This window comes from Watersipora subatra, chromosome 10, assembly GCF_963576615.1.
Source record: "Watersipora subatra chromosome 10, tzWatSuba1.1, whole genome shotgun sequence".
In the NCBI taxonomy this organism is placed as follows: Eukaryota; Metazoa; Bryozoa; class Gymnolaemata; order Cheilostomatida; family Watersiporidae; genus Watersipora; species Watersipora subatra.
Genome location: NC_088717.1, coordinates 3,361,527 through 3,389,526, shown reverse-complemented (window position 1 = coordinate 3,389,526; position 28,000 = coordinate 3,361,527). Strand labels below are relative to the sequence as shown.

The window sequence follows — 28,000 nt, the reverse complement described above, 5'->3', positions numbered from 1 at the left end:
AAGGATTTTTTTTAGATGCATGAAAAACCGTCAAAAAGCAGGGACTAAAGTTCAGCTTTGATAGAATAAAGGCTACAATAATACGATAGAGTAGAATTTTGTGACAGCATTTCCTTTGGACAATGCCTTTTTTAAAATCTAAGAAGCTTGTAACTATGTATGTACTGGCTTGAAAGTATTTTTTATGTAGTCTAAGAATACATTAAATGTATTCTTAAGACTACATAAAAAAGAATACATTAAATGTATTCTTTGAACTTAATAAAAAATTATTGTTTTACTTGAACTAGGTCGACTTGAACCTACTTGTCGACTAATTATGCGCAAGGATTTTTTAAGCTCAGCCTATTCTGCAAAAACAAAAACTAAGGCTAACAAGAAGAATATTTACCATTTCTACACTATTTTGTATCAGTGGCCAAGAAAGTTTCTGCAAATTAATAGAGTGACCCATTTTCTAATTTGAACCTTCTACCGATGATGGAGATTGTGAGACATTTAAAAGTGAGCTTGGAAAGAGCGGCTAGCTCCTAACGTGACAACTTGGGAAGATCTAGTGACTACTACCTTGACAACTTGGAGAGAGCCAATGGCTACTACCTTGACAACTTGGAGAGAGCCAATGGCTACTACCTTGACAACTTGGAGAGAGCCAATGGCTACTACCTTGACAACTTGGAGAGAGCCAATGGCTACTACCTTGACAACTTGGAGAGAGCCACTAGCTCCTACCGTGACAACTTGGAGAGAGCCAATGGCTACTACCTTGACAACTTGGAGAGAGCCACTAGGTCCTACCGTGACAACTTGGAGAGAGCCAATGGCTACTACATTGACAACTTAAAGAGAGCCAATGGCTACTACCGCAACAACTTGAAGAGAGCCATTGGCTACTACTTTGACAACTTGGAAAGAGTCAGTGGCTATTATCATGACAACTTGGAGAGAGCCAGTGGCTACTACTGTGAAAACTTGGAGAGAGCCTGTGGCTACTACCTTAACAACTTGGAGAAAGCCAGCAGCCACTACTTTGACAACTTGAAGAGAACCAGTGGCTATTACCATGACAGCTTGGAGAGAACCAGTGGCTATTACCACGACAACTTGGAGAGAGCCTGTGGTTACTACCTTGACAACCTGAAGAAAGCCAGTGGCCATTACCTTGACAACTTAGAGAGAGCTAGTGGCTACTACCTTGACAACTTGGAGAGAGCCAATGGCTACTACCTTGACAACTTAGAGAGAGCCAGTAGCTACTACTTTGACAACTTGGAAAAAGCCAATGGCTACTACCTTGACAACTTGGAGAAAGCTAGTGGCTACTACCTTGACACATAGAAACAATTTCAATAATTATATAATTCAACCTCCAACGTCCAATCATTACTCAGCAGTCAGTTACTGATATTTAAGCATTATTTTTTATGGGAATAATTAATTAATTTTTTCCTCCTAATTAATTTTATTTTCTTTATGTTTTCAGGTTTGGATGGCATGTCTCAGGTGGCCAATTTAGGTTCTTACTACGGCTGTCCAAAAAAGAGGAAATACGGTCTGAGGAGAGAGATGCTGACAGCTCTTTCCTCTTCCACTACAGAACTTTTCAATCCTTCACCCTGTGCTACAGAGGATGGCGCCTACAGGTTGGTATGAGTCATAACTAAAGCCCGAAAGTTTGCCTTCAGATTTAGTAAACCAGGAAACATAAAGAGCATGGTAAAAAACTGTACAAAAGTTGGAACTTGCGAAGTCTGTCTGTTTGGAATGTTTGTAAATTGATTTAGATTCAAAGACTGGAAGCTGATCTATGGTAAGCATTACTACCTGGTTAATCCAGACTCTTTTGGAACTGAATGGCCAAAACCAGAAGAATGGCCAGATCTTCCTGTCATCACTGGAGACAACTGTCATAGGATGGAAAATAAAACTCGTGTGGTTAGATGTCTCTTTAATGTAGCAGGTGAGATGCCTTGGGTAAGCTTACAATCAATATTGATTTTTTACTGCTAGACGTGACCGTTAAACAAAGATATATCTTTGCTATACAGTTACACAAGTTTAATATAAGTGTAACTTTGCACGCATCTGATAAAACCAACTTCTGATAATAAAAACAAACTAGGCTTAATGCAGTTAATAAACTATGTTATAGAAAAGACATCATCATTTTACTGAATAAAATCGTTCAGTTTAAAGATGAACTTTCACAGTTTCAGCTGATTATATCAAAATATATCGGTATCTTTCTATCCTTTTCCGATTTTCGATCGTTTCCGATGTTTGAAGTGGTCTGACTGCCAAAATGTTTCAGGGTTAAAATTGACAAAACTCGATCGCATTATAATGCTCAGATCAAGCGAAAGTGAGATTATGACGTTTATAGTTGCAAAGAGACTGACAGAGTAGAGACGCATAATGCTGCAACTTGACAGCAATAGCAAATATCAATACCGAGAGAGGCGGGTAGATGGCAACTAATGGCATCATCTCAGCACATATTTTTTTGCTAAGAGTTTTGTTCTGCTAAGAGTTTTAACCGTGATCAAGTTTTCTCGATTTTAATCCTAAAACATCCATGCAATCAAATCACCTCAAACATCAAAAACACTGGCAAATGATAGAAGAATATCGATACTTTCAAATATAATCTACTGAAATTTTGTTTTATATTTAAGTCTTACAGCCTTAAACAGATTTTTAATTATGACAGTTTGTGCTGAATAATGGTTAAGCTAGAGGAAGAGGTATTTATACATTAACCGAAGCATTAACACCCTTAACTACTCTAAGCTGTCAAATGCTTAACTAGCTGTAGAAAAAGATCTATTACTCTCCAAACTATTTTTAGATGACCCAAATGAAGTGAACAACATTTATGATAAAAGACCGGATCTGGTGTCATTCCTGCTAGCAAAGCTGAAAGCAGCAAAGAAGAAAGCGGTTAAACCTGTTTTTAAAACTAGCCTGGGAACAAATGAGAACACGACTCAACCTTATCAAGGCTGGCTAATACCAAAGCATGATTACTGCCAGCCCACCTCCAACTATTTTGCCCTGGAGCCAACAAACCCAGTTTGTTACTAGCACCTTTAAAAAACATTAAATATGTAACTGTTGAATTAGCAGAGCTAGCAGAGTCAATAAAATATATACTATTGTCTACACATTTTATGGGAAAGCTACATAACTATTACTTTTTATATGTATTAGTTATATCAGTTATAATATATGTTTGGCATTTTCGTTTTTTGTAACTAAAAATAGACTTAAAAAAATGTTTCTGGTTTTACTTGTTAGGAAGGCCAAATGGTTAGAGTGTTCGTTTTTACCAAAGACTAATTTTTGGTCTAAGAATGTTATGGTTCCATTTTCCACCAGCCTGTTTTGTACATAAGTCATTATAAAAAACATCACATAAGGAATATGAAGAACACTTTAAACAGTACAAATGCATGCTCGCTAGCACTTTGCGCTAGATGACAGCTAAAGCCTGATGCACCATAGTAATTATATAGTTCAATGCTAACAGATATCAACTGTACAAACATTTATTGACAAAAAGCAACTTGTTTTCTATTGAGTGACCTTGTTAGATTGTTCTATAAAACACTGGCATAAAGATTACAAATTAATTTAAGAAAAGTCTGAATGACAACCACCTCAAACAGTTTCAACTCATCCAATTAGTGCTGCAAAAATATTTTTATAGACCCAAGTACTTTTTAAAGGGAAGTTGCCTTAGATGACTTTCTTGTCACAACAAAATATTTCACTAAATTTCCTAAAATCAGCACTCTGCTCTAAATCTGTCGTGAGCACTCTGATTTGCTCAACCAATCTTTTAAAGATTGAGTATGATATTTGCTTAACTTACTGCAAGCTGTGCGTGTTTGTAAAAACATCGTTACACAACAGCTCTGTAATCTTGGTTGGGCATGTCTGAGTCTAGTGGTAAGGGGACCTCAACGACTGGAGACATCTCCAGTTGCAGAGAGCTATTAAAGGTTGGATGTCAATCCTGTCACTAATTGTGCCCATTTTTGAAAACTGAATCTCAATCATTGTTTCCAGGTTTAACATTCTAGACCATTAAGCCACAGCTACTCTCCAAAACTATAAAACATGTAATGTTTATGTAAGTGAAAACATTTGTTGATAGAGCAATACCACTTACGAGGGGGAGGGAGGGGAGAGCAATACCACTTACGAGGGGGAGAGAGAGGAGAGCAATACCACTTACGAGGGGAAAGGGAGGAGAGAGCAATACCACTTACGAGGGGGAGGGAGGGAAGAGCAATACCATTTACGAGGGGGAGGAGGGGAGAGCAATACCACTTACGAGGGAGAGGAAGGGAGAGCAATACCACATACGAGGGGGAGGGAGGGGAGAGCAATACCACTTATGAGAGGGGAGGAGGGGCGAGCAATACCACCTACAAGGGGGAGGGAGGGGAGAGCAATACCACTTACGATGGGGGAAGAGTGGGGAGAGCAATACCATTTACGAGGGGGAGGGAGGGGAGAGCAATACCAATTACGAGGGAGAGGAAGGGAGAGCCTTACCACTTACGAGAGAGAGGAAGGGAGAGCAATACCACTTACGAGGGGGAGGGAGGGGAAAGCAATACCACTTACGAGGGGGAGAGCGCGAGAGCAATACCAATTACGAGGGGGAGGAAGGGAGAGCCTTACCACTTACGAGGGAGAGGAAGGGAGAGCAATACCACTTATGAGGGGGAGGGAGGGGAGAGCAATACCACTTACGAGGGGGAGGGAGGGGAGAGCAATACCAATTACGAGGGGGAGGAAGAGAGAGCCTTACCACTTACGAGGGAGAGGAAGGGAGAGCAATACCACTTACGAGGGGGAGGGAGGGGAGAGCAATACCACTTACGAGGGGGAGGGAGGGGAGAGCAATACCAATTACGAGGGGGAGGAAGGGAGAGCCTTACCACTTACAAGGGAGAGGAAGGGAGAGCAATACCACTTACGAGGGGGAGGGAGGGGAGAGCAATACCACTTACGAGGGGGAGGGAGGGGAGAGCAATACCAATTACGAGGGGGAGGAAGGGAGAGCCTTACCACTTACAAGGGAGAGGAAGGGAGAGCAATACCACTTACGAGGGGGAGGGAGAGGAGAGCAATACCACTTACAAGGGGGAGGAAGGGAGAGCAATACCACTTACGAGAAGGAGGGAGGGGAGAGCAATACCACTTACGAGGGGGAGGGAGGAAAGAGCCATACCACTTACGAGGGGGAGGGAGGGAGAGCAATACCACTTACGAGGGGGAGGGAGAGGAGAGCAATACCACTTACGAGGGAGAGGAAGGGAGAACAATACCACTTACGAGGGGGAGGGAGGGGAGAGCAATACCACTTACAAAGGGGGAGGGAGGGGAGAGCAATACCATTTACGAGGGGGAGGGGAGAGCAATACCAATTACGAGGGGGAGGAAGGGAGAGCCTTACCACTTACGAGGGAGAGGAAGGGAGAGCAATACCACTTACGAGGGGGAGGAAGAGAGAGCAATACCACTTACGAGGGGGAGGGAGAGGAGAGCAATACCACTTACGAGGGGGAGGGAGGGGAGAGCAATACCACTTACGAGGGGAAGAGGAGAGCAATAACATTTACGAGGGGAAGGAAGGGAGAGCAATACCACTTACGAGGTGGGGAGGGAGGGGCGAACAATACCACTTACGAGGGGGAAGGGAGGAGAGAGCAATACCACTTACGAGGGAGAGGAGGGGAGAGCAATACCACTTACGAGGGGGAGGAGGGGAGAGCAATACCACTTACAAGGGGGAGGGAGGGAGAGCAATACCACTTACGAGGAGGGAGGGAGGAAAGAGCCATACCACTTACGAGGGGAAAAGGGAGAGCGATACCATTTACGAGGGGGGAGGGAAGGGAGAGCAATACCATTTACGAGGGGGAGGGAGAGCAATACCAATTACGAGGGGGAGGAAGGGAGAGCCTTACCACTTACGAGGGAGAGGAAGGGAGAGCAATACCACTTACGAGGGGGAGGGAGGGGAGAGCAATACCACTTACGAGGGGGGAAGGAGAGCAATACCACTTACGAGGAAGAGGGGAGAGCCATAGCCAAGCAGTAATAGACTAACCAAGCAGTATAGACTGAGTTAGGGTAGTCTGAATACACGAGCACTTAAAAGGTTGTTTTGTGTCAGCTACAATACTTTATGCTTTATTGTGGCAGCTATAACATATAAAACCTGAACTTGTGTTTCCACATTTTTATGTAGTTGGTTTCAATCAATTTATTTTTAATATTATATATATAATATACTATCTTTTTTATAATAGCCTGTCAGACAGTCTGTTTGACACCAGTGTTGTTAGACATAGATTTTGGCTAGCCTACCTCATAATATGATAGTAATATAGGTCATATCAACTTCTTCTTTTATCACAGTACATCACAAATTTTCTTAAAGACGTACTGTCAAGATATTACTTGTTAATTTAATTATTTTTGAAATTATATAGTTTAACAAACTTGCATGTACACTGTAACTTATAGCATAAATGGAAATTCAGCCATACATTGGCTGAGAGAGAACTTAGGTTTTGTAGGCAATTTATTAGCCAATTTTAATTGTCGATAGAGCCTTTAACTACCTACTTGTTGAAAAATTGCTGGTACCACAGTTTATTTGGGAAGTAGAAATAGGTGAGCCCATACTGTCTGTTATAGCAAAGGCCGACAATTTTTATAAAAGCTATGAAGTTATTGAGCTTCATCCTTTTAAGCTACTGTCTCAGTAGTGTGGCATCAAATCATACAGGCATCATGTTGGCAGCGTATCAACAAAAACCACTCCTAACTGCAATTTGTTAGAATTGTCAGTAAATAAATAAAAGATTTGAAAACTTGACATTGTTGGCAGGTGTCAGTCAGAAAAAGTAGTCATAATCCTCTCTCCTTTTTAAGTCCTCCTCAGCTTTTTAAATCATTCCTCTACTCTACTCGGAAGATAACATTACCTACACTGTTCTTCATAAAAGTTTCATTACCTTTTCTGTATACCGTGTACATTTATACTTACACATTTTAAACAAACATCTACCTAGAGACTTTTAACAACGCTGACCACCCATTGCAACATATCCGGCAACGCCATGCTTGGCAAGCACCTGCTAAGCATGACCTGCATGCAAATCTGTCACAAGATGTCAGTTTTGCAAGAGAGAAAAATCTCATCTGGGAAAGTAGACACCATAAGCTAGTCTACAGTCAAGTAAGATAAAAGCTATTACATAACCAGTCAAAGCCAGGCATTTGTAAAATATTAAACTGCTCTCAATAAGGCTTGATTGCCAAATAATAGTTTGTTTTTTTTGCCAAATAAAATTTTGGTTTTTTATCTAATGAGTTAATCATGAACAAGCTTTGGTCATGGTTATGTTATGGTTGTTGAAGATTGCCTATGGTGAATAATTATGTACTGATAGCAGTAGCAGAGGTTCTTTCGAACTTAACATTGTTCTAATGGATCCATTAAATTCCATTCATTTCGATTATATTTTTTATGGCATACAAAAGAAAGTTTCTTTCTAAATTTAAAACTATTTATAAATAGCGGTATATAGTTAATCATAGAACTAAACTAGTTGGTTTTTTAATTTAGTAAAATATTTTATCGTGTAATCATCTTAGATTTTGACATTTCACGGTTGTTAAGCAGACGGAGTGTCCAGAATTTTAGATTTTTTTCTCAGCCATGGTTGTTTAACTTCATAATCAGCAGCTATTCATGGTTAACCAAGAGTGAAATGTCACTCGCTGTAACGTAGATCAGCTCGGTCAGTTGTGTAGCGATGGTTATTGCAATCATGACCTGCTTATGAAAATAAACTTCAAGTCAATGAGAGAGTTCCAAAGTTTTGTGCGTAAACTTTTAGCATGAGCCTAAAAACTTTTATAGTTTTTATACATAAGGATAAACAACTTTCATTTTAAAGATTTGAAAAGTCTTTTTATTTGTAACTATTACATGATCACACGATTGAAAAGTTTTTAAAGATGAATTTATATATAATTTTAGAATATTTTATCAGAAAATATTGGTAGTTTTCTACTGTTTGCAATTGTTTTTGACGTTCGAGGTGATCTGACGGCAAGGATGTTTCAAGATTAAAGTTGACAAAAATTGATCTCAACTAAAACACTCAGATCAAGCAAAAGTGTGATTATGTCATTTATAGTTACAAAGAGGCTGACAGAATAGAGACCGTTAATGCTGCAACTGCAAAGCAATAGTCTACATGTATATCAACTGCAGCAACGATAGCATTTAACTAGTGACGTCATTTCACACATATTTTTCTGAATGTTTAACCACGATTAAGTTTTGTTGATTTTAATCTTAAAACATTCTTTCAATCGGATCACTTGAAACATCAAAAATGATCACAAATGGCAAAAAAGTATCGATACTTTTTGATAAAATCTACCATAGGTTTGTGTGAGTTCATTTTCAAATAAGGACAACCTGTATTGTCATTATAATATAATATAAAGAGCTTTTTATAGTATTGATGAAATAGAATCTACTGAAATTTAGTTCAAATTCATCTTTAAAGATTGTTTAGATTCAATCATTTGGTTTATTCAAATAGTTTCTTTATTTTTTTAACTTTTTTATTTTTTTACTTTATTTTAGTGGACTAAATGGGTCTTTATGGTGTTTCAAATTATTTTACTGGCAATGTCACTTATTCTACAACAACAGGTAGGGTTGAGAAATTAGTTTTTTGCTAGTTTGTTTATCCAGTATAACAGACCAATGGGACGCCTGTTAACAGAACACCTTGTAACAGGTGTCCTGTTACGAGCTCAAGCATGACTGTGAAAATCTTATCTCTGAAAACAGCTGAACTCAGCTGTGAGTTTTTCTTTTAATTTGGGTGTGGCTTGGCATCAGCGTCATCAATAAGTATCATTAGAATAGATGATACTTGATATTCGTGAGCATTGAGGCAGCTCTTTCCCTTTGTGAGACCCGTGACAATATTAGAAGATGAACACCTTGGAAAAAGTCACTCTAGTCTTGACTGTGAAAATGTCACCAGACAAAATATTGGTGGTACTGGGGAGCTTTCTGTGCATATGCGCAGCTCGCCCAAATTTTTGTGCTGATAGACAACTGTCTTCAGTTTGTGATTTCCACTTGGACATAGCAAAGAAGCAGCCAAACATTGTCTATATCATGGCAGATGACTTGGGTGAGGTGATTGCAAATCATATGTGGAGTGAAGAAGCAGTTCTTGGAAGAAGTCATTTGACTTACGCTTTCTTTTGATAAATTGGCATCTTTACAATGAATAAGATTGTGTTCATGTTAGATAGTATTTCAGTTAGGTATCATAAGCTGTAAAAGGTGGCTATGTTGTAGAAAAAAGCAGCATAGCTTATGATTATTTTGTTGAATGACGGTTTGACCATTTTAATTTTAGTGGTTTTCCAACGAGAAAATGTGTATTAACAGCTGTGGTAATTTTTTGAATGGAAATACAAAGTTTTGCATAAAAATGATACAGAGACTTCTGCTGTCTGACAAAAAATGCTGACAAAAAACAGCCTCTGGAAAAAATGTCTAGTTGCCAAAGCAAATCATAGATTAGCGGGTTAGCAGCAATGTTAGTTAAAAGCAATCACGCTTAAATTTATAAAAATATAAGCGCAATATCTCATAGATATTCTACTGTTGATACTATTGATAACACATGATACTCTACTGTTGATACTATTGATAACACATGATATTCTACTGTTGATACTAATGATAACACATGATACTCTACTGTTGATACTATTGATAACACATGATACTCTACTGTTGATACTATTGATAACACATGATACTCTACTGTTGATACTATTGATAACACATGATACTCTACTGTTGATACTATTGATAACACATGATACTCTACTGTTGGTACTAATGATAACACATGATATTCTACTGTTGATACTAATGATAACACATGATACTCTACTGTTGATACTATTGATAACACATGATACTCTACTGTTGATACTATTGATAACACATGATACTCTACTGTTGATACTATTGATAACACATGATACTCTACTGTTGATACTATTGATAACACATGATACTCTACTGTTGGTACTAATGATAACACATGATATTCTACTGTTGATACTATTGATAACACATAATATTCTACTGTTGATACTATTGATAACACATGATGTCATAAGAAAGTTGCAATATAATCTTTAAAAACTTTTAGTTTTAGTATACTTTTTGACAAACCTACAGTTTAAAAATAATTAGCTAACTTAATACACTGTTGTTTCATAACTAATTGTGACGCATTATTATAATTATTTTAATATGTTATAATAAAATGTAATATAATTTACCATTATGATTTATTATAAAATATTTTAGTCATTGATTTTAGTATAGTATTATAAACAATTATAGTATATTATTATAACTATTTTTAATATATTTTTATAATTGATCATAGTATGTTATTATAACTAACTATGATCTATTACTTTAATTGATTCAAATATGTTTTAGTAATTGATTATAATACAGTATTATAATTAGTTATAATATATTATTATTGTTAATTATAATATGTTTTATGATTAATCATAGTAAGCTATTATAATAAACTAAAATAATATATTATAAATTATTATGATAAATTATTTTACTATCATTTCTTCATGATCCTTAGTAGTGTTCTAATCACACTGCCATCAGAGGTTAAAAATGGTGTAATATCTGGCTTCGAACAAAATTGCTGTATTTGGTTTCTTTTGGCCATTTGGTGTTACTAAAATTCTTTTGTTTTATTTTAAGGTTTAACAGGACTTTTCGTAGTTTAAATCTCCTTAGTTCCTTAAAAGGAACATTTTAATTTATGTCATTATTATATGACTAAGAGCAGCATTAACTTTAATAGAAGTGTATGATGGTCTTCTGTCATATTCTACCGATTTGAAATATTTTTGTTTTTTGAGGGTATTTAAACTTATCTATGCTGAAATTAATTAAAACTATAGTTTACCTAGCTAAAAAGGTTTAAGAGCACTACTTTCACAGCGCTGTAAAGTTATATATTATATCAAATTAAGTACGCTGGCAGTCCTGTGTGCCGTAAAAGATTGTGAGGTGTAATAAGTATGTACACAAGTATTTCATGATGTAGAAAGGTGGTCAAGTGATGCAGATGGGAGTGCGCAGATCTGGGAGTTCGAATATCTGGGTCTTATTCTCGTGTCGTGCAATTTTTTTTTTTGAAAAATTGGATGAGCTATCAGTCATATGGTATATTTTTATTAGTTTAAAAGTTTCATTAAACTTTGCTTTCAAGATTTGTAATTTTGTATTGTCAGAAAACTTTCATAAATATTTATTAAAACATGTGAGCTAGCAGCTATTGATACAGTAATACCAAAGGTTCATTTTCAGTGAACCTGCTTTCCTGTGAAACTAAAGAAATGCTTGACCGCAAGCACTACTTGACAGCTTAGCAAACTAAACCATTTTTCATTTGGCTGGAGAATCTTAAACATATGTTTTGATAAAACCTCGGATATGTTCCCAAAGGAACAAGTTACGGTTGTCCTGTGGTACTATCTAGTATTTTTCAAAAGTACAAGTTACATTCACAAATTCTTTTTTGATACAGGATGGAATGATGTTGGGTTCCATAATCCCAAAGTAAGGACGCCAAATATAGACGCGCTGAGAGCAAAGGGAATTGAGCTTACACAGTCTTACATGAGTCCAGTCTGCAGCGCGTAAGTTGGTAATAGCTGCCATTAAACTTTTCACTCCCCTTGTCACTTAACTTCAGTTTTTTTCCTTCTTTCTATGTGCTCCGCAACGAACGTCAACAAAAAGATGATCTAATTGATTACCTAGTCTGCACATTTCTGATAAAAGTGATTGCTTGTCTTCTGTAGAATATCTTATAGTTTAAAAGACATGATTGCTTATCATTTTTAAATTTTGTTCAAATGGCTGACACAAACATTTAATAAAAATTTGGCCTTTTTAAAAGAGATTCTGCTTGGTGTTTTTAAAAATTCCTAAATTCTTTAGATTTATAGATGTCTAGAAGTCATGTTATGAAAACATCATTGCTTTCTCAATCAAATGTGCAAGATCAATTAAAAGTGCTGCTAAGACTACCATCCTATTATATGATAAATGTGACTTGGTTCAATTCGAGCAGTCTCTTGATCATCTTTTGCGTGATTTAAAACATGCAGTTACCACTAGTGTTTCAATTGATGAACTATGGGACATGTTCGAAAAGAGCTTTATCCAAGCTATTAACTTATCGGTTCCAACTAAAGAGATAAGGAATGAAAAACATTTGTGGTTGAATTATAGTATAAGGAGAAAATCTCGTAATCAGAAACGACTTTGGAAGAGGTTTAAACAATCGGGTGATAATTTTTTGTTGCAGAAATACAGAAATGAACAAAGGAAGTATAGAAAGAGTATACAAGTAGCCAAAAATGACTATCTAAAAACTAAAGTTTTTGCACCATTGGAACAGGGTAATTCTAAACCCTTTTTTAGACATATTAAATCTTTGAAAACCAATACATCTAGCATTGAGTCTCTTGCCCAACCAAATGGCGAGTTGACAGAGAACTTGCCACAGATTACAAACCTGCTTAATGATTTTTTTCAGCAACAATTTTGTCAGTCTGAACAACTGTTGCATGTCGAACAGTGTGAAAACTGGGCCGCCGATATTACAGCCTTGGGCGTTTTAAAATTGATTAACGATCTTAAAATCAAAAAAGCCCCCGGTCCAGATGGTATTAATGGTAATATGTTGAAATTACAGCCCGAAAAAACTGCAGACTGCCTAACTATTGTTTTTAACGAGTCATTAAGGCTTGGTAGAGTTCCCACAAGATGGAAAGAGGCTAATGTGGTACCCCTTCATAAAAAGGGTGACAGAACAGTTCCAGGGAATTACAGGCCCATATCACTGACAAGCATTCCATGCAAGATTATGGAACACATCATTTTGCATAAACTGAATAGCGAACTAGATCAAATAATTAGCACCTCTCAACATGGTTTCCGCGCTGGGCTCTCCTGTGAGACTCAACTGACATCTACCATTCACTCAATTGCAAAAGCTTTGGATAGAAAAGTACCAACTCATGCTTTAATTTTAGATTTTAAAAAAGCCTTTGACAAGGTCCCTCACATGTTTTTAATTAATAAACTGAAACGCTACAATCTTAGTCCTTTTTTAGTTGACTGGATTAAACATTTTTTAACCGGGCGAACTCAAAGAGTTACGATAAAAGGGGTAAATAGTGAGAGTCGTTGTGTTACAAGTGGGGTACCCCAGGGTTCTGTCTTGGGGCCTAGATTGTTTTTATTGTATATTAATGATTTGTCTGAATGTGTTGATTGTAATATTAGTTTGTTTGCGGACGACACTATAGTTTATGCCTCAATTGATAATTCCTTTACTGTTGTCGACTTTCAGAATAGCATAAACGCTGTCTTCGATTGGTCTCAGAGGTGGAAGCTAGAATTTAATATTGAAAAGTGTAAGGTGATGTGTTTTTCAGGTTCTGCATGTTCTGACGACCAGTTGCCATATTTTTTAAATGGAAGTTTGTTACAGTTTGAAACCCATTCACTATACTTGGGAGTGTGGCTATCTAGTGACCTTTCGTGGCAGTATCACATCGATTGCAAAGTTAAAAAGGCCAGTCAAATGCTAGGATTTTTAAGGAGATCTATATCTAGTGCACCTAAAGCTCTCAAACTACTTGCATATAAATCCTTTATTAGACCTATTTTGGAGTATGGATGCCAGGTGTGGGACCCGTACAAGAGATACGAGGTTGACCAGATTGAGGCGGTTCAGAGAAAGGCTGTAAGATTTATTTGCAATGTTAAAGGTCGCGATATTGGTGTAACTGGCTTAATTAAAGACATGAACCTGGAGACGTTAGAGGAACGTAGAACCAACTTGCGTAAATGTTTGTTATATAAAATGATCAGAGACGCCTGTTCCGAGTCTCCAGGAGCAATATCACACAAGTTTCCTGAGCTTTTTAGTAAAAATAAAAATGAAGATCATTGTACCACTAGAAGTCAGCGTGCCTCGCAGCCCATGAATTTAACCGCAAATAACAACAAGTACCATAATAGCTTCCTTCCGAGAACTATACGAGATATGAAACTCGGAGATATATATGTCATACAATAAGCTTTTTTATTTTTTGTTTTTGAGGTTGTAATTTTAGTCTATACTTTTGATTGTACAAACTTGAGGCCTGCACAATATATTCATATGAATATCTGCAGGATCTATTTATACCGATACCGATACCGATAAGAAATATAGTGATCAGAATTAAAACGCAAGGAATTACAGCTAAAATACATACACAACGAGCTTTTTAACCCCATAATAGTTTGGTGAGACACATGATACATAACACACATATAGTATAACAACTCATGCAGGCCTAAGTAGTACATATTACATTCTTTTCATAAGCTTTTATGCACAATAAAAGTTTTAGCGCATTGCGGTTTGACTGCGTAAAGAATTACTGTAGCTGATCCATTTTTAGTATTTCTAAACTCGATTTCCATTTTTTTAGGTCTCGTTCTGCATTTCTCACAGGAAAGTATCCATCCAACAATGGTCTTCAGGTTGTAATAAAATAAACTAATATCATGGCTATTTCAAAAAAACTTATCACTGTTTTTTAATTACATATCAACTCATTTTTTGATGTTTCTATAGCTTTGGCATAAATTTTGCTTTTAAAAAATATTGAAGTGCCTTAGATAAGCATGTTTATATAAACAGCAAAATACCCTAAATGGTATTCAAACTTCAGTGTTTAGTAGGCTTAATTATATCTCATAAGGTCTGACAGGTCATCACTAGCTACATAGGAAGTATTTTCAGAAAATGTGAGAGGCATAGCGTTGCAAAATTGACATTTTGTAACCAATTGCGCAAAGACAAGATGTGTAAACTTATTTATGTTTCTTATAAAAACATTACAAGCAATGACAATGATATTTTTATGTGCTGAAAACAAACTACAATAAATGTTACAGGCTGCAAAATGTAGGCTGTTTTTTTAGATATAAAATGGAACTTATAGCATACTTAGCAGCCGATGTATTGCTGTGCATGCATATGGGTAAATAAGTGTGTGTGTTCGAGCGCGTGTGTGCATGGGTGTGCGCATGCATTTGTGTGTGCATTTGTGTGTACGCATGTGTGCGTGTGTGCGTGCATGTGTGTGTACGCGAGTGTGTGCATGTGCGTGTGTGTATGTGTGGGCATGTGTGTGTGCATGTGTGTGCACGCATGAGTGTGCGAGTGTATGCATGTGTGTTCGCGCATGCATTTGCGAGTGTGTGCTTGTGTGTGCACCCATGCGTGTGCAAGTGTCTGAATGTGTGTGCATGCATGCGCGAGTGTGTGCATGTGTGAATGTAGGTATGCTCTAGAGAAATTTTTCTAATCAGTTACAAAGCATATACAGTATATATTTTATAGCTTTTGGTTATTATACAAGAGTCTCAGAGTTGTCTTCCCATTGAGCACAAAACTTTATTTGAGTACATGAAAGATGAAGGCTACACCACAAAGCAGGTCGGAAAGTAAGTCTAACCCTAGATTGGCAGAATTACAAACCTACATATAGTATAGTATCAGTTTTAGTTTTTCTATAATCCTCAGAAACACCAATATAAGCATGGACATGTTTAATAATATTAGTTACAGCTCTAATGCAACCCAATTCTCTAGTGTTACCTGGCTTGATGATAAATTTTTCTAGCAGTAAATAGCGTTAGCTTAAGGTCAATAAGTAGAGCTGGTATTCTTACTTACTATGTTCACTTTAGTATTTTATTATTATTTGGTATTTATTTCCAAATATGTGCTAATTTAGGGTCTAAAGGCTTCAGGTGTTACCACACTACTTATGACTGTTACTATTAATATTACTACTACTATTACTACTAATAATACTTCTATTACTCCTGCTGCTACTTTTACTAATACTTATATTGCTCTTAAATCTACTATTACTGATTTTATTTCTAGTATTGATTCTACCACGACTTCTACTACTACTTATCCTATGACTACTATTACAGCTACTCCAACTAAAACTTCTTGCATAACTACTGCGCATGCTGCTGCTTCAAATACGACTATCGATACTGCTAAAAGGTCTCCTTCTGATACTACAAGTAGTACTTCTAATCCTACTACTGCCACTACCACTAATAAAACGTCTAGTACTACTAGAGGAACTATTGTAATAAAAATTGAATTTTTTAGGTGGCACCTAGGTTATTGTAACGAGAGTTGTTTACCAGAGCACAGAGGAGTTGATGTGTTCAGAGGAGTTAGCACTGGTGCTGTAGAATATTTTAGCTGGAGTGAGTTTTCTTGTTGTTTGTAAAGTGAAGTGGTAGCCTTAACACCAACTGTGAACTTTAACACTAGCAGCAGTTATGCTGACGCACATTAAACATAAATCGGCCATTTCTTTTCACAGCGAGTCAGTGAACAGCCAACTTTTATTTCTCTGTTAATAAATAGATAATTTGACTATAAACATTCACCAACATGTGTTTAAACAAAGCTGTTTACAATTTTTCCTAGTTGAGCAAGGTGTGATGCAGAGGAGAGTCGATGGTTCTGCGAACATTGATAATATTGGAACACATTTAACGGTATGTGGAGCCTTTGCTTAGCTTGTTTCCTAACAGTTTTTAATATTTGTTCTTACTATTTTAACTGATTCAGTGTGCTATGGCTTTTTTAGATGTAACTCTTTTGCTTTCATTTTTTGACTTTTAACTTTTTTAAGACTGACATTTATAAATGTGCAAAAGCTGTTCAAGCAAGAAAAACATGCTCAAAAAAGATTCTACTAGCTTATAACTTGGGTGACTGTGAAAGTTGATCTATTGCAGTCGCATATCAGTTTGTTTACAATATTAAAGCGTCTAGTTATTGTTCTATGCATTTTATACATGTAAGTCCAACTGCTAAGTGTTTATTTATTATTTGAGCAAAGTCTGCATATATGTCTATTATATGTATTTATTCAGTTGAATTCTAGTGTAGCCACATTTATAAATTTAGCTTCAAGACGCCGATGATGTTGAAGAACTAATACTTGCTCATGAAAATGACCCGAGTCCTCTTTTTATGTGGATTACACCTACTGCACCTCATGATCCTCTTGAGGTAAGAGAGTACAGTGCAACTCATTTTACTACAGTGCAATCCTTTCAAGATTTTTAAAGTTTTAGGTAATATATGCTGATCTTTGTAAACATAATTTTTTGAACATAACCTAACAGTCAAACTGGTGTATGTCTGAACATCAATCGTTGAGTAAATATCTTTGAGAGGCTAATCTTCACTTTGTTTATATGACCAACAGGAAATAGTGTTAGCAACAATTGTAGAATTGGATATGATAGTATATTTTGTTCTGTTGACGACAATAATCAATAGAACAACAACTTGAAACCATCATCATCATCTGTCATAGTTTTCAACTATATCTACTAGATGTGTCTGTCTAATTCGCTTGTGATGTCTTTGCGCAGGTCACAGATGACATGTACAATTCACATGATTTTCTAGATGACACTGACCCTGAGCAAAATTTAAGACGGAAGTATTTAGGTGAGTTTCACAACTCTATGGTTTAATATCCTGGAACTTGTTTAAACCCTAAGCAGTGTGATTTATCACAAATTTCTCATTGGCATATATATATATATATATATATATATATATATATATATATATATATATATATATATATATATATAATACACGCTATATATATAGTACAAACTATATATATATAGTACAAACTATATAATATATATATAGTTTGTACTATATGTATATAATATACAAACTATATATATATACATATATATATAGTATATATATACATGTATATATATATATACATGTATATATATATACATTTATATATATATAGCACAAATTATATATGTATATATATATATACATGTATATATATGTATAAATATATTATCCCACGACCAAATGAGCGGAGCGAAGTTTGAGAGTTTTTATGATAAATGCATGTACACACAACTTACGAAAATTATTCAACAACGTCGCAAACCTTAGTTTCAAAATTTCATCAACAAACTTAACCATTGTTTTGTAGAGTCATTAAAGTATAATAACAATACAAAACACATATAAGCCTATTTAAATATGTTACCAAGTCTTTGTAAATTGTCGACAGTCTCTTAAAACTTACCCAACTGATCGGATTATATACAAATAGACAGATTAATTTGGCCGAAAATCGTCACAAAACGCTTGAAAAGCTTGGTTTAATAAAAGTTAAGATTGGCAAACGAAACGCCGAGCGACAGAGAATAGAACCCATTAAGTCGTGCGCATTTCTCGAAAACATAACGTGCACATTTCATCAGTCTATAGTATTGTCGAATTGCCGAAGGTTTCTGTAATTAACGTAGAAGTACAGAAATCGTTTCTTTTTTGCCAATTTCAAAGTAACTGACATTTTGGAAACTTTTAAGTACTTTGGTATTCTAACTACTGTCCAAAGCAGTTAAAGTAAAAAAAACGACGCTGATATTTTTTTCTAACATTTCTTATGAGAGTATTACAATATTTAATTATAAGTTTGGATGACTATTGAAGTGTAAAAGTCACACTAACAACATCGATGATGGGTAATATGTTACTGTTATTATTTTTTGTAAATAGTTATGTTAAATAGATTTCCTAAAAATTTATATAAATATCAAAATTTCTTGATATTTTTAGCTATGGCGTTTTGAAATGTAAACAAAATTGTGCATTGGTTTTCTATTATTACTGTATTACTATATTAATAATATTGGTTGTTCTAATAATATCAGTGCATTTTACTTCTAATATTGGCCAATATTGCATTTCTCCTATTGCAAGAGGAAAAATAAAAACATATAATCATTTCCTTTCATTATTGCTATTTGTTGTATATAATAACACCCAGTACATTACAGCTACCATTGCAGTTATCCTATTGCACTGCAGTGTCATTTGACTACCAATATTGCATTTCTCAACCATCAGTAGCCTTTATTTTTTCCAATATCACTTTGGTCGTGGGCTGTGTGACAGGGGAATTTCTAGTATGTATATATATATTTATATAAGTATATATATAATATATATTTATATAAATAAACTTCTAAATATATATAAACTTTTAGTCCAACCGCGTCTGATGAGTGCATCACATGAAACAGATTTGTAGCGCAATTACTAAAAGTTTACTTTGTTCTTATATTTTTTTTCAATATATATATATACATTTATATATAGTAACTAACAGCAAGTGCAAAAACATATAAAAAGAGAACTCTACATTAAAAACCTAAAAGATAATTACTGGAGTATGAAATATTTGAAAAAATATTAAGAAGAAAGTAAACTTTTAGTAATAGTGCAATTACTAAAAGTTTAATTTTTTCTTAATATTTTTTTTAATATATATATATATTATGTGAAAGTAAAACTTTGCTCTATAAGTTGAGCATTTTACTACTAATAGTTTCATGTGGTACAATAAGCATCACACTCTTCAGATAAAATGTCTAAAATGAATCTCGTACACCAGTAATATGTTGTTATACAGAGTTAGATAAGCTGATGATGGGGGTTAGAGAAGCCAAAGGCCAAATAGTTAAGTGATACAATTGCGTAGCAAGAACTCAGATGAGTGTCTGCATGATGACAATAGCTCGTTACGTTTATTAAGAGCGCCTTGTGATGGTCTGCAAGTAATATAGAATTTCTTCCATAAGCATAAGTTGCACTTGTTGGAGATAGTGTTTTATGTTTTAGCATGTCGCTGGGTTTTCCAAGATATTATTTAGTTGGTATTATTGTCCTTTAGTGACCATATTTACTTGCTTAATTCTGTACTGTTGTCATTGTATTACTAATACATCTTTCATACCCATGTTTTAGGGCTAGTCTGGGCTTTGGATCATTTGGTAGGAGTAACAATGCAAGCACTTGAGGATGCTGGCCTCTCTGATAACACCATCATCCTGTTTAGCTCTGATGTAAGTTATGTTTCTTTTACCAGATCAAATCAAACGTATTTACTACATTGTTGACCACTTCAACTTTGGTGTGAATTCTATATATTTGACCAGTCATACTATGCAAGAACTATTACATCTTTATCCAGTTCAAACCGTCTATAAATTACTTTTGGATGTCAGTTCTGCATCTTCGTCTAATTTAACTTTGCTGCAAATATCACTTCTTTGACTAGTCAACTCTGCTAGAAATACTACATCTTTGATCATTCTAACTTTTGCTGTAAATACCATCTCATTAACTAGTTCAACTTCGCTGAAAATACTACTTTTCTGACCAGTTCATCTCTGATATGAATTCTTTGATGTAAGTGCTACCTTTTTGGTCTGGTTATCTCTGCTGTATGTATCATCTCTTTGAGCTGTTAAACTCTGTTGTAAGCCTTCCCTTCTTCTACCATTTCAACTCACATGTAAGTACGACTTTCTGTTTCTGTAAAATGTGATTATCTCTCAGAAGGCAAGGCTATAGTGTGATTCTGCGTTAATTTTTCATAGTTGCACCCTATAAATAGCTCATTGAGATCATGAATATCAGCGAAGAGAGCTTATGTAGGAAAAAGAAGAGGAAGCCAATTTTCGCGTTTTACATTGCTTACTGATTTCATCTTAATTGAGCAACTTTACTGACTAGCCAGATATATCTCTAGCAAAAATTTCAATTTTCAGAATGGTGGAGCTACACCATCTGTGACATTTGGAGGTCATGAATACTATGCTAATGCATACCCTCTCAGAAATGGAAAGAATGGCTACACTGATGGAGGGGTTCGCGTTCCCACCGTGTATTATGATCCAAGGCTGCATCCAAGAACTAGAGGCACTTCAAGAGATTTTCTAGTTCATGCGGTCGACTGGCTGCCAACGCTCGTTCAGCAAGCTAAAAAAGGAAGGAAATCTCCAAACTTTAAAATAGATGGTAAGACAGAAGATTTCTAAAAACATTCATCAGTGAAACAAGCAGAGAATCAGAAAAAGCTAATGTTTATATTTTTTGTCAGAAAAAAACAAATACTGTATTTATAGTATATAGGCCTATATACTATAGATACAGTATATAGGCCTATATACTATAGATACAGTATATAGGCCTATATACTATAGATACAGTATATAGGCCTATATACTGTATCTATAGTATATAGGCCTTATATAGGCCTATACACTGTATCTATAGTATATAGGCCTATACACTGTATCTATAGTATATAGGCCTATATAATAATATATAAATTAGAAACTATTAGATAGTGAACTTATCTTTTTCCAGCTACGGTCAGTTTCTTGCTTGCACAATCGTCAGGCTGTAGACTTCAACTATAACAAGATGGTGACTTTTCAAATATCCCATTATGTCACATTATTGGTGAATTCTATTGCGCTCTGATTGGCTTACTACTAAAATTACAGAAAAGACAACTCTTTGAGTGAAGGAAGGATGAAGTAATTTCTGTTCTTTTATTAAGTGTTGAGATGTCAGGTTTTTTAATAATATAATATTTTTCTGTAAGACACAAATTGCATCTTTTGCTTAAGGTATATATAATAATAATATATATGTATGTATTATATACTAGTACGCTGGCAGCCCTGTACATCATGAGAAATTGTCAGGTGTAATATTATATGTACAATTGATTCTCTCTTCAGCATAGTGGTTGAGTGGTGAATTTGTTAGTGGGCCTAGCTGCAAAATAGAGTATTTGAGTTCTATTCTTGTGACAAGCAATCTTTTTTTTGACGCTCTAGCATTACTTTTAAGTTACTGTTTGTTATTTTTTTAGGACAGGATGGTGTGTCGCAGCTTGCAAATCTTCTTTCACATTATAATTGTCCAAAGAAGCGACAATATCACATAAGAGAAGAGATGTTGGTGGCTCTATCAGATGCACCAATAGATTTCACTGATATTTCTGAGTGTGCTACCGAGGACGCCGCTTTTAGGTTGGTGATAATTCATTCCCTAGATTTTTCTTTTCAATAATACTTTTAGAATCATAAATCTAGGTAGCGAATTTCAAATATAATTTGCTAAGTAATTGAAGTCACTGGAAACCCATAAAGTCGCACCTCGTTTGTTTAGACTAATACCGACTGTGCTATGGAAGGACATTGGAAAGTCTAGACATAGAAAATTGAGCACATACTTGGGCCACACATTAACCAGCCTATATGTTTTGCTCACATACTCCTAGACTACATTACGGTACAATATGCATATACAGCATACATAGGATAGTGAAATATGGTTATACCTGCAATAGATTACAGTAGACTACTTCGTATGTCCCCACATATAAGCTGGCCCAAAAAAAGCAGCCTTGAAATCAAGGAATTTATTAAAAATTACATATAAGCCAACCCTATGAATTGTAACACACAGTACATACGTATCTATCAGAGCAAAAGGTTGTGGAAATAGATCGACTTCTGCATGCTTAGAGCAAAACACATTTCTGATTGGTGAGTAGCTGTATAACTTTCCTATCATGTCTCTGACTCATCAAAAGGAAACAATCACATGTTTACATTGAGCCAATGGAAAACAAATAGTTTTGCTCTGCAAGAGCACATTTTAATAGTTATTTTCCCTTCGCAATAATCAGACACGTTACAGCTTCGTAGGGTTCACAAACTGTAGATCAATGGGAATCTAATGATTATATATTGGGTAATAGTATTAGTGACAGTATCTATTTTTAACAGTAATAATGATGTTGCAAGCTATATTAATAGTGGTAACTTATCGGACTTAGAACCTGCTTAACTTGTCAACCATGATAGTATAAAAAAGACAAAAGTCTTTGAATTCATTCTGCAAGACATTTGTGACTTTTTTATGACATCAAACAATGCAAGTATTTATGCTAAGTAATTTGATCAATAGTTATGACAACTTATAGGCGACAATGTCAAATATTTGGTTTGACCGAATATTTAATAGTCTTAGTAAAAAGATTTATTTGGTAGCAAAAAAGTTAGTGATAGCGGTAACTATTATTGTTGTTTTACTTAACTAAAAAAGGCGAGTTAAAAAAGGTTCAAATTATGGTGTTAAAATTAAGTTAGCGCGATATCATTGTGTTGGCTTTCAATTAAAGTTATGTGCGTATAAGCCAGAGCTGCTAGTTTGGTAAAGAATTTTTTGCATTCTAGAATCAGCTTAGTTTTGGAGATATGTAGTAATAGCAGTACATAAATAATAACAAGCAAAAATTACAGTACACTCGCTCAGGCAGATACGTTGCTCATATCGTCTGTTGCAAGAGCCATCTATCGTTCAAAGTTGTCATTCCACATTGGACAATCGTCTGAACTCCAAAGGTTGTCTGAACAACTGAAAGTTTAAGAAATTCAGGGCTGAAGTGGGGTTGACTTTATATTTGTAGCGAACTACGTTTCTAAAACTTAGAACATGTCTGACTAGCTTTGTGATGCCGGGATATCTTTCATTTTCCATCAGATAGTCCGCATTCGGGTATTTAATAGGTCAGTTTCAGAAAACAGAGTTTTAATACCAAATATATTTGAGTCATCTGACAAACAACAAGGAGCAAATGCATCTGAAGTTTGGATGAAACTGTCAAAAAATGTGGAAACGCACCATGTTTAAACAAGTCACCAGACACATTCACATGCACATATGCGCTATGTACTCGCAATGACAAATTGGGATTTTTTTATTTATTTTATTAATCATTAAAGATTCACCAATAAAGCAGCATTAAGTCACATCTAATCTGTGTGTCCAACAAAAAATTTTTCTAAGATTTACTTTTAGCAAAAGTATGAGGTTGAAATCCTTTTTAAAACTGCTCTACTGGTTTTATAGTTTTCTATCTGATAGCCTACTGTTTTATCAAAGCAGTCTATATCATTAGCAAAAGCTTGATAATCTTTAAGGTACACATTCTATGACTATCAGCATTAGATATATTCAAAACCAAATTACTCTTGTCATTGTACATAGAAAAACTATCAAAATATTTTTCTTATTTTAAGCTTTCATATCAAAATATAGCTTCTTTTTTTGAATAACTAAAAGATTTTCTCCTTTATATAACTGTATATAATTTTTTTAAATGTGTTATGTTCCTGTACGAATAATTACACAAGATGTGGTTTATTCACTCTCATAGTATGTATTGCACTGTTGCCTGCCAGACCTAGTTTTTTTATAACCATCAGCTATGGCTATTTAATAAATAGCTAAACAAAAGCATACATGTAACTTGTATTAAAATATTTAGCTATAGTAGAATAGAAAGCGCAAAGTTGGCTTGATTTAAGCTTTATGATGGCAATCTAACAAAATGCAAAGTGAAGATGCACACAGTCATGTTTTTGTTGCCTCTCTGTAGACCAATTGTCTAAGCCCAAGTCTTATTTCCTAACAGGGATTGCTAAACGTATTATGGAAATGTTTACTTTTCCATATCCATTTCCATATACATAAATGTTTCCATAATTTTATGGAAATGGAAATTTTATTTTAGAAATATGGAAATGTTATGGAAATATAAATAATTTAAAAATGAACTATGGAAATGGTATGGAAATGAAAATAATATGGAAATGAATCATGGAAGTGGTATGGAAATGGAAGTTATATGGAAATGAATTATGGAAATGTTATGGAAATGGAAATTGTGACATACACATAATCCCTGTTTCTTAATATGGATCAGTTTAAATCTATATACATGTATTACGGATGACTTCAAAAGATAGATAAGCTGTTAACACGGATTAAAATTTGAGCAACTTTAGCTACAATTAGAAAGATTTATAAGTTTAAATAAAAATTTTATTTATTTGTTACTGCAGATTCCGCTATTATTATACCATACAGAAAATATAATTTATTGGGCATAGTTATATTGTAAATATAATGCATTTTTTATATTTCAGTAAGTTTCGCTTGTGCATTGCAATAAATTTAGTATAAGTGCTTTTAGGTACACTTGGTCACTTTTCCTTTCATAACTGGTGTGTCACTAAAAGGTAGTTCTATGCAAAAAAACATAATGCAGTGCAGAAAATCTTTTTATCTATTGTTTTAATAATTCAATGGTCAAATCTTTAACCTTATGCTATAACAATTGTATTCTATAACTATAGTTATTGTTTCTATTTAAAATGGTACTTTATATATAGTATTTAAAATTTTAACAGTCTACATCTGTAGGATCGAGTAAACGCAAAAAAATGCAAGTTATACAGTGAAGGTGCTAAAACTTTTAAGGCTCTAGAAAAGACATTATCATTTGCTATCTTTAAACTTTGACACTGCTTCTCTAGTAACATAAACTAAACATTTCATGACTTCATAAGTTGTAGAGACTGAGATTAATGCTATATTGAAATAAACATAATCGAGCTGAAGCGTCGCACTAAATCTCCTGTAGGTGGAGAGACTACAAGCTTATCTATGGAGAGCAGTACTACCTCATAGATCCAGCAACTGTCGCTACTGAATGGTGGAAGCCCCAAGAGTCTCCTGGCCTACCAGACATTACTGGAGATGATTGTCACAGAATAATTGATGGTAAACGAGTTGTGAGATGCCTTTTTAATGTTATAGGTAAGTTAAGGTGTACGGCTGATATTATAATAGATAGATCTAGTATATCGATACGCTAAGTTTTTGAACAAACAGTGTAGTAGATCAGTTATAGATTGTTATAAGTTGATGGAAGTGTTAGTCATGTGATATCATCAGCCCAAATCTATTCACACTCTCGGTTAAGTTAGTCTCTTCAAATCAAGTTTTTTTGTAATATAATTGTTAACTTAGTTTATTGTTTCTGTGTAACCATCAACATGATATGTGTTTGCATAATAGTCCTCACTTTTCTGTGCAGTTGCCATTTTGTGTAGTCATCAGGAAACCAGCAACATGTTACATTGAAGCTAGGTAGCCAGCAGTGCACATAGTCAGTTTTCCTTGCTGAACATTTAATCTGTTGGCTATAAGTGAGTACGAGTACTTTCATGTTCGAATACAGTGATATCTTGCGATACAAACTTAATGCGTCGTAGGACCGAGGTCGTATGTCAATCCACTCGTATCTCAATTCAACCGTATCTCAATTCACCCGTATCTCAAATCAATTATTCCATATAAACTAGCTGGTAAATACAAATTAATTTGTTTCCATCTTTCAAAAAACACCTAAAAACAGAATATTACAATGGGGAAACGTTTTAGTTGTTCTAACTTACCACCTACACTCAAAAAAGAACAAATACCTATCTAGTAGTTATGATCTGCAAAAAAAATATGACAATATTATGTACAGCGCTGTAATATTACACAATGTTATAGCCCATAATAATATAATTACTATACAAATTACTCTTACTATTACCACAGTACGATTTTCATTTATTAGAATATTGCTGTTATTATTGTTATAATTCGCCATATGTTGTTGATGCAATTGACAATACGTTCACAGATGACCCAAGTGAGCAGCACAACCTCTACGATGATGAGCCTGAGATTGTAGCGATGTTGATCGATAAGATACAGGCAGCAAGAGAAGAAGCAGTTCTTCCTGTTTATCACAACACTCTTGGAATCACTCCCATGACAACTCAAGACTTTGGGCCTTACAAAATTCCAAGACATGATTACTGTACACCTGCGATTCACTTCGCTTTGGAGCCGACCCTCGAGGAATGTTATATGGAAGGGCCTTAACTTTGGCGGTAGTTGTATTTGCTGTACTTGTCAGTTGCTTCTATTCTTGTAACGATTGGAAAAAAGTGTCACATTTATCATTACAGTTACCTTTTGCTAAATACTAACATCACCTCTACCTGAGGCCTTAACTTTGATCTACCTCATCTATTTCATGCTGTTGGTCATTTATTATGGTTTTTACTGGCTTTATCATTAACCTTCACACGCATCTCTGTTTTCCGCTTTCTCCATCACTCTTCAATAGGATATGATATTGATATTGGCAATATACTACTGCAAGAAATACTTATGTCATTTACTCATTTTTGAAAGAAAATATTTGAATTGTGCCAAATTTAAGTTACCGTGGTAAGCTACAATTTAAGAAAACCTGACTTGACGCTGAAAACCAATAAACTATATAGAGCTAGTCGTAGTACCAAACTTAAAGAGCATTAAAAACACACCTTAGCTCTACTATTTTACTATATTACAAAAACCAGCAATCTTATCTTTTTATACACGGCATATACTGTGTATCATGGTATACACGGTATATCATGTATAATACTTTGTATTAGACATGATGTAAATATACCAGTTTATAGCAACGGCCTACATGAGTACAGAATGTATGTGTACCAGACATATTTCAAATACACCGGTATATACCAACAAGGTGCATACTGTATACAGGGTGCATGCGTATTAAACCTGTTATAAATACATTGGTATATAACATCTGTGTACAAGGATTATATATGTGTTGGACATGTTGTAACTGCATCAGTATATGCCAGCTTTTTGCAAGGTGTATGTGTATCAGACATATTGTAAATACACCCGTATACACCACCTGCGCAGGGTGCATGTGTATTAAGCATACTGCAAATGCACCAGTATATAACGAATGTGTACAGGGTGCACATGTAGATGACAAGTACAAATCACTCATATTATGTACTCTGCTGATGATTGAAGTCTATAAATTTTTTTAGCCTGCAGCTGCACTTTGTGTTTACATGAACTTTGTTAGAACTCAGTTGACAGCCCTTGAAGTAAATGAATCATACCTA

General features: G+C 35.0%; 2 protein-coding genes across 2 annotated transcripts; both read left to right on the top strand.

Moving 5' to 3' along the window:
* Positions 1-1,494: 1,494 nt before the first annotated feature.
* On the top strand, positions 1,495-6,126 carry LOC137406239 (ribosome-binding protein 1-like). Its single transcript, XM_068092776.1, has 3 exons — positions 1,495-1,643; positions 1,785-1,960; positions 4,160-6,126. The coding sequence occupies exons 1-3, from the start codon at positions 1,495-1,497 to the stop codon at positions 6,124-6,126; spliced, it is 2,292 nt and encodes a 763-aa protein (XP_067948877.1).
* Positions 6,127-9,235: 3,109 nt separating this feature from the next.
* Positions 9,236-26,942, top strand: LOC137406237 (arylsulfatase B-like). Its single transcript, XM_068092774.1, has 11 exons — positions 9,236-9,251; positions 11,712-11,823; positions 13,859-14,043; positions 16,716-16,786; positions 17,202-17,306; positions 17,675-17,753; positions 20,100-20,197; positions 20,906-21,155; positions 22,021-22,180; positions 25,645-25,820; positions 26,698-26,942. The coding sequence occupies exons 1-11, from the start codon at positions 9,236-9,238 to the stop codon at positions 26,940-26,942; spliced, it is 1,497 nt and encodes a 498-aa protein (XP_067948875.1).
* Positions 26,943-28,000: the final 1,058 nt, after the last annotated feature.

What these genes read in the sequence shown, in the direction of transcription:
- LOC137406239 (XM_068092776.1), top strand. Translation starts at nt 1,495, where the DNA reads ATGTCTCAGGTGGCCAATTTAGGTTCTTACTACGGCTGTCCAAAAAAG. An exon ending in ACAGAGGATGGCGCCTACAG is followed by an intron (nt 1,644 to 1,784) that starts GTTGGTATGAGT and finishes AAATTGATTTAG; the next exon opens with ATTCAAAGACTGGAAGCTGA. An exon ending in ATGTCTCTTTAATGTAGCAG is followed by an intron (nt 1,961 to 4,159) that starts GTGAGATGCCTT and finishes ATTTGTTGATAG; the next exon opens with AGCAATACCACTTACGAGGG.
- LOC137406237 (XM_068092774.1), top strand. An exon ending in CACCTCATGATCCTCTTGAG is followed by an intron (nt 17,307 to 17,674) that starts GTAAGAGAGTAC and finishes GTCTTTGCGCAG; the next exon opens with GTCACAGATGACATGTACAA. An exon ending in TCATCCTGTTTAGCTCTGAT is followed by an intron (nt 20,198 to 20,905) that starts GTAAGTTATGTT and finishes TTCAATTTTCAG; the next exon opens with AATGGTGGAGCTACACCATC.